This window comes from Perkinsus marinus (assembly GCF_000006405.1).
Source record: "Perkinsus marinus ATCC 50983 genomic scaffold scf_1104296965964, whole genome shotgun sequence".
Lineage (NCBI taxonomy): Eukaryota > Perkinsozoa > Perkinsida > Perkinsidae > Perkinsus > Perkinsus marinus.
In genome coordinates, this window is record NW_003204134.1 from 46,847 (window position 1) to 53,668 (window position 6,822).

Below are 6,822 nucleotides of genomic sequence, written 5' to 3' on the forward strand. Positions count from 1 at the left end.
GGTAGTCCTCCTGGCCGCTACACACGCGGAAGGGGCTGAGGGCATCATCCTCGACGAGGAGTGAACATCCAGTGAGCCACATCGACTCCCGAGCCTGGACGTCCCGAAGGACCTGACCCCACATGCTGTCACCATCACCACCCAAACTGGGCAGTGCTACCCGAAGCTTCCTCAGCAGAGGATTGCCGCTGTCTGCTGCAGACGTGGAGGAGCGAAAGGGGTAGTTGGCCACCCTCAGAGCCTTGCCCTCCTCAATGCAGTGTAACTGGGCCATGTGGACTCCCATCGGCTCCCAGAACTCCTTCACAAGTTGCTCTCGAAAGACCGCCCTGGCCGCTATCTCCTCCTACGACGACCGACACACTACACCCGTGGATGGCCATTCACTCACCTTCAATTTTTCCCTCAGCTCATGTGACTTGCGTTCGCATTCCAGAGCTACCTCCTCACGCGCCTCGAAGTCAACACAAAATTCGTCCCTTTCAAGTCTTTCCTCCTCGGGCCCGGATTGATTCTTCTCGACGATCGACTTCAACCTCTCCCGCAGCTGAGCCATCTTAGCCTGTACCTCGTGAACTAGTTGGACCCGCTGGGCCTCTCGACCGTCCAAGCTCCTTCGGACCGCCACGGCCTCGTCCATTTGCCTCCGGTGGCCCCCAATGCTCCACACCTCCAGCTCATCATCGTTCACGACTCCAGCCGGCTGCACGCCTGTTGGTGATGCGTCTCTTGGGACCATCGCCATCTTCGTGAAGCAAACGGAGGGGGAAACTGTGGTCCCAGCCTTCTCGGGTAGGTACCAGAGGGCCAACCCACACCTTCCTCGACCGGATGCAACCCTTTGACCAGAAACAGCAACTGCCGTGACCCCACCGCGTTTGGTATGGAGATCCTCCACAGTAGAGGTGTGGCCGTTAGCGAGGGAGAGCGCATGAACGGAACCATCAGAGGTTGCTGCTACCACGAAAACACCGTCCATGGACAGCCTACTGATAGGCCTATTGCCATGATATAGTATCCTCACTAGAGGGAGCTCACCGAGGTTGGAGGACAGCTCCGAGGGTAGGGAGTACAGGGCTACTTCCCCAACGACGTTACCAGCGATTAGACCCAGGCTACAAGAGACCATGGCCCTGACCTTGGACGCACTAGGAAGCTGATGCGTTGCCACTGTAACCCCACTCGGGTCGAGGAGACCATCCATCATCCTATCGATCGTGAATGAGACTGTGAGAACCGCTGTACCATGAGCACTAGTTACCGCGAGGGCCAGTCTGTGATCACACCAACAGGCTGCCGATACCTCCTGGCCCCCTAGGGCGCCGGCGAAGACTTCGATACGGTTGAGGTGGGAGACTACAGTGAGGAGGCCGGTCTTCTCGCGAACAGTGAGGAGGAAAACGTCACCATTATCAAGTCGGGCATAACACACTTCTCGGCCACATGGCAACTTCGTGAGACTCACATCGACCACTGGCGCCTCCTCACTAAGTTTGACAGCGGAGCTCTCGAGGCCTCTAGAGGCGTTCAGGACCGCCGAAGGGCCGGCGCCGAGGTCCACGGTCTGGACAACGCCATTTTCGCTCCCTGCCACTACCAAACGACAGGTTGCCGACACAGCAAGACAATTTATGGGCGCGTGACTGGTTTGGAGATACATAGTTCGTGGCAGACCATCGAGCTCACTAGGACTGGGCCCAACGAGGCGAACAGCCCCACTGGAAGTCGCAACAAGAAAGGTAGGGCTCTCTGGGTGGCCACACAGGACCTTTATATCAGTGATACAGTCTAGGGCCCCGCAAAGAGTAGAACCCCGGTAAGCCAAGGGAAGCGGACAGGCCTGATCATCCCCCACCTCTGGGGCGCCACTGTCGATACAGTCCTTTAACGTGTCGACTTCCTCAGTTATCATATTAGCGGACCAGAGGTGACCATCCAGGGTGCAAACCCAGAGTGTCTGCCCTTGGGGCGAAGACACGGCCCATTTCAATTGACCCTGCTGCTCCTCGGTGAGCTCCGACAAAACAGATGACTTCACCAGCACCAGCGGATCATCCAGAGAGGTCCCCTCATAGTGCGAAACGGCCTGTATCTCAAAGTGGTCGGCACTGATCGGCTCATATATGTGGCCCTTGTCGAAGGCCCATGAGCTGACTCGGCTGTTCATGTGAACAGCGATAAGAGTCTCATGGCCACGGAAGAACATATGGCGTATGGGGCCGAGGTCCGCCATGTCAGTGACGGAGTGGACCGAGATGAGCTGCTCATACCTTCCTATGAGCCGTTGACGTTCCTCTTTGGTCGGCGGTGCCTTGGATTGCTCGATGGAAAGGCACAGCAAAAGGCCCGTCGACGTGGCCACCAGCAGATGGCCCTGGGAACAGAAGGACCCTCGAGGAAGAAGGGCCCAGGTGACTCACTGAGGAGCACCAGGTAGCAGCTGACAGGGTCCATGCTATGCTTCCTTGATGAGCGGCCACGATAGCAGACACAGTGTCGCTTGCATACTGGCTTACTAGAAAGGTTTGGTATCTGCATATGCGCTGACCTCCGAGGCATACCACTCTGTTGGTGTCAGTGGACCTACGTTTTTTCAAACGAGACGATGAGTACTTCCTGTTCCCCTACAACAGCCAGCAGGTCCTTGTGCCTGACCACTAGACCTTCCGGGACCAACACGGTGATGCAGAGGCTCACTCGGGGAATGGCAACAGTCGTGAGAACCTCTGCGTCGGGTATGCCGAGGGTAGCTGGATCCACTCGAGACCAGGAAGGGCCTACTATGCATGCATGGGCAGCCCAGTAGTAGCCCTCAAGGGTACCTTGCAGGTATCTGTGCTATACACTGCCAAGTACTGCTCTTCTGGACCGCCGACCATCACAAAGACCCTCGTACAGCATGGGGACATTGCCACAGCAGTAGGGCCCTTGCAACCCTCACCGACCGGTACCGTCATTTCGGTTGCTATGCCGAGACCCTCAGCTTCTAGCGGATAGATGAGGACCTGGTTGAAAGAGGAAACGATGGGGCTCATATGAAGCCTCACCTTGATAGCGCCGTCACAGGCCTCAGTGGACAGGACCAGCTGTCCCTGGCCCGAGCCATAGAGCTGCTGTGAGCCCTCCTGGTCCAGTGGCATACGACAATACTTGCATTCGTCGGTGTCAGTGTCCCACACGCACAGGACCTTCCCGACACAGTAGGCCAATGTAGCCTCCTCGATGAAGACAGGGGGGTCTGCTCCTCCGACCATGGAGTCGATCTTCAGAGGCTCACCAGATGCTGGGGTTGTCATGGTGCTGAGAGTAATGACTGTCTCTTGTGGAAGTAGTTGTTGGAATATTTGTTCGCTTCGCTCAGCTGAGCTCGAGAGTTTACTCGCTACCTATACAAGTTCACACACAAATTCGAATGGAATTGTACAGAAACCAACAAGAATATCCCAAAATTCTATCAAAAATTTCATACTGTCACCAACACATGTAGTTGACCATGTGCACATCCTCCCACCCTGGCCACACAAGACTCCCATATGCATCCTAAGATGCCACTCAGTGCATTTACAAACCAACAAATAGCGTATCACATGAGAAACTTCACTTGGCGGGAGTCACTGCTGGCAAGAGACTACCCCGCCGGGCACGACCAGGTGGTTCGACAACTTTCAGACGATCCAGGACGAAGCTGCGGAGCTCCTCCTCCTCCATTTGGTCTATGCCCAAGTCCGGATGCTCCATCGAGTTGCGAGCCATGGACAGGTAGAGGGCCATCTCGAACACCTCCGCTGTCATCTTGGCCGACCCGCAGCACTCGAACTCGAATGCGTACCGGCATGTACCTACAACAGGTACCTAAAGGGCCAGGGGAAAGCGCTGCTTACTCTCCTCATCGGTCCACATGAAGCACAATGAGCGCTCGAGAACATCGTCATTGGTGTTGTCGGTGGTGGCCAGCAAGGATAGTGCCCCCGAGGAGACATCTGGGAGCCTTATGCGGAAGTCATGGAGACCTTCCTCAGTGAGGACCTGTATCGCACATTCCCCAGCCGCTTCCTTCGGCACCATTAACCCACCACTTGTATGGTCTCGGCGACGTCGCTGGGCTCACTGGCATCCTCTATCGGAGCAAGGGTCAGCGTAGCAAGGACCTCCTCCTCCTTACCACTCAGTGCTAGCCTAGCCGAACAGAAAAACTGCGGCTCCAACAGCAGCTTGTGCCTGAGTGAGCATGGGGAGATACCGGTTGCGCCCCCTGCCTCACTTAGTCGCTGTCGAAGCTCCTGGTCGCCACTTCCATAGCTGGCCAGTGGCCAGAAGTGTCCCACGGCTCGAGGTTCGGCCCATGTCCAGTTGCCTCATCACAGTGAGAGCCTCTGAAAACCTGACAGACTCCAGTTTTCTCTACTTGCAGTAGTGTGAGAGTACGCAAGGTTGTCAAAGTCCCAACGGCCTATGATGGTCTCCATTCCTTCAGTGACCGGAAGTGCAGCACGGACCGCGGTGAGGCCAAGGGTCAACATCTGCGCTGCCAGGGAGACCTACTACTGCATAGTCCCCTCACGAGGTACCTTATGCTGCTGCTTACATCTGCAATGACATCCCTCAAACGCCGAGCCTGCTCCTCAGCTCCAATGACACCAACACCGACCTCCTCCTTAGGGAGGCATCTTTGGCGCCGTCATCGGTACTCTCGAGCGACTGAGGGACATGGTTGGTGAATGGGCAGCTGGTCGGACTACTACCATGAGAGTGTCGATGAGTTCCTCAGCCTCACGTACAGCCTGACGTGCCAACCCTACAGAGGCGCTCACAGCTTCACTGGTAGGCATCCTCGTATGCAGCAACTGGAATAAGGAGTAGAGGGAATCGATACCACACTTTTGGTCCAACTGTGCGAGCCGTAGCGGAGCTGTAGGCACTGTAAAGCAGCAGCCAGCTTCTCCACACTAACCGCTATCTCCTTAGTGGCCAACGTGTGCAGCTCCTTCGCCTTAGCATAGCATGTGTGGACTGTCTGGACGGCTTTGAAGCCCGACACAGCGAGTGAGAACAAATCCATAGGAGAGGGAAGGAACCAACTGAGCCCCCTCAGACAGGCCAAAACCCAAGGTCTCGACCGAGGCAATCTAAGCATGCATCAGTTCTTCACAATTCGTTAATGCTGGTTTTGAATGGGGACCAAGACGTCAGCTTAGATGAGGAGGGCCCGAGGGAGGCCCATGTCTCAGGCAAGGTTACCACCACGAGGAGGGCAGACAACTGCAGCGAGTAGACATCAAATGATATCAAGGCGCCTACTCCTCTCTCACCATCATGAACATAGCAATGGACATGGTCACTATCAGGTAGTTGATCGCTGTCCTTCTGGCCCCTGAGGATGGACGCGACTATATGACAGACCCGTCCCAAGGGATACTACTGGGATCGGCTTGGACCTCCTCAAGGGCAGCATCAACTCCACTGAGGTCCTACAGTCCAATGGTGCCGCCAACAGGTTTGAAGCCCCTCACCTTGCGTTCCCTCAAGCGAGCACTTCGTCTCACAGCGAGAGGCTCAGGACTCTCCTTTCCTGATGTAGTAGTAGTAGCGAAGAGTACCCCAGTGACAGCGATGAAGGCCATGGCACTAGACAGGGCCCATGGCACCCAGGACATGGTGCGTAGCTGAACGATGGCCGGGAAGATATCCATCTTGAATCAACACTAAATTCTAAGAGGAACCTCACCATTGATATGTGCTCAACGGAAGAGGAGCGATGCAAACGTTGATAGTAGTATTACATTGTCAGAAGTAGTAGTAGTAGGTGATGACAGTTATGATACGTACAGATACATGCCTCCTCAAAATACTGTATTGTGACGACGGAGTCCGCCAAGGCCATGGGACCGAGCCGCAGCGGTGTGACTGGTGTTGCCTCGTCTCGAGCTTTCCAAGGGGGGAGGAGGAGGGATCCTGGAGGGTGGCCTCTTGCTGTTGTTAGTATATACATGCAAGTGAGCAGTGGGCCCAGGCCCACTAGGGTTACTTGCATTCACCGACACTTGGAAGTGTTGCTTGTGGAATAGAATGTCATTACCCCTCCGGCCCTGTGATGATATCGCACATTCAACCCATCCATCATCGGTAGTAGACCCTTGGGCACTAACAAGACCCTGCTCAATAGGAGTAGTACCGGGGGCCGAGGCCACGACTCGATAGGAGCTCACTGCCCTCCTATTGACGTCGGCAGGTGGTCGCCATTGGACTATCAACACTTCACCTTCCATTCGGTAAGTCAATTGTTGGACTCTTCCTGGAGGGGCAGCAGTAGCCGCCCCTTTCTCGAGTAACTTGATAACCTCCTGGGCCGCGGAGTTCATCCGTTGGAATGCCTCACCAGCCCTACCCCTCAGGTGAGGCTCATTGGCGGTCTTATCAGGATGGACTACTTTACTAAGGGCCCGGAGCTTCTTCTTCACCTCCCCAACACTACTCGGTGGCCTCGTCAAGCCGAGTATCTGCATCGGCCCCGTAGACTGGGGTAACCTCTCTATCCTCTCCAACTCCACCATCAACTGGGACTTCAACACAGCCTTCGGTTGCTGTGACAGCACGGCCGCCGCCTGGCTAAGCCGTAACGACCTACGAGGAGGGCGGACTTCCTGTCGCTGGCTCGAGGCAGCCGGCGAGCCCTTAGCCGAGGTCGACTGCCTCCTTCGGGAAGTAGCAGCCTGCCGAGCCTCCCTTACCATCTCCACCAATTCCGACTTCTCGACACACCGAGAGAAGTCGATGCCTTCCCTAGCCAGCTCCTCCTTGAGCATCTTGATGCTCATCCTAGCA

At 55.8% G+C, this 6,822-nt stretch overlaps 4 protein-coding genes across 4 annotated transcripts in view; all 4 read right to left on the minus strand.

Annotated features, from left to right (window-relative positions):
- Positions 1–3,296, minus strand: part of Pmar_PMAR028489 (conserved hypothetical protein) — a gene marked incomplete at both ends in the record, with an annotated part of 7,268 nt that extends 3,972 nt beyond the window's left edge. Inside the window, 5 exons of the mRNA XM_002769346.1 lie at positions 26–112; positions 161–346; positions 392–2,374; positions 2,823–3,005; positions 3,048–3,296. Of these exons, the coding sequence (XP_002769392.1) occupies positions 26–112; positions 161–346; positions 392–2,374; positions 2,823–3,005; positions 3,048–3,296 (2,688 nt within the window). The remainder of the gene's footprint in view (positions 1–25; positions 113–160; positions 347–391; positions 2,375–2,822; positions 3,006–3,047) is intronic.
- A 301-nt stretch (positions 3,297–3,597) lies between these two features.
- Pmar_PMAR028490 (hypothetical protein) lies at positions 3,598–5,059 on the minus strand (the record flags this gene model as incomplete). The annotated part of the gene is made up of 8 exons (XM_002769347.1): positions 3,598–3,839; positions 3,882–4,026; positions 4,074–4,218; positions 4,262–4,381; positions 4,426–4,538; positions 4,586–4,654; positions 4,743–4,844; positions 4,877–5,059. 8 exons carry the CDS (start codon positions 5,057–5,059, stop codon positions 3,598–3,600), a joined length of 1,119 nt encoding a protein of 372 aa, XP_002769393.1.
- Positions 5,060–5,294: 235 nt separating this feature from the next.
- Pmar_PMAR028491 (hypothetical protein) lies at positions 5,295–5,690 on the minus strand (the record flags this gene model as incomplete). The annotated part of the gene is made up of 3 exons (XM_002769348.1): positions 5,295–5,371; positions 5,420–5,468; positions 5,511–5,690. The coding sequence occupies 3 exons, from the start codon at positions 5,688–5,690 to the stop codon at positions 5,295–5,297; spliced, it is 306 nt and encodes a 101-aa protein (XP_002769394.1).
- Positions 5,691–5,840: 150 nt separating this feature from the next.
- Pmar_PMAR028492 (hypothetical protein) lies at positions 5,841–6,815 on the minus strand (the record flags this gene model as incomplete). Its single annotated transcript, XM_002769349.1, has 1 exon — positions 5,841–6,815. One exon carries the CDS (start codon positions 6,813–6,815, stop codon positions 5,841–5,843), a length of 975 nt encoding a protein of 324 aa, XP_002769395.1.
- Between the last annotated feature and the right edge of the window lie 7 nt (positions 6,816–6,822).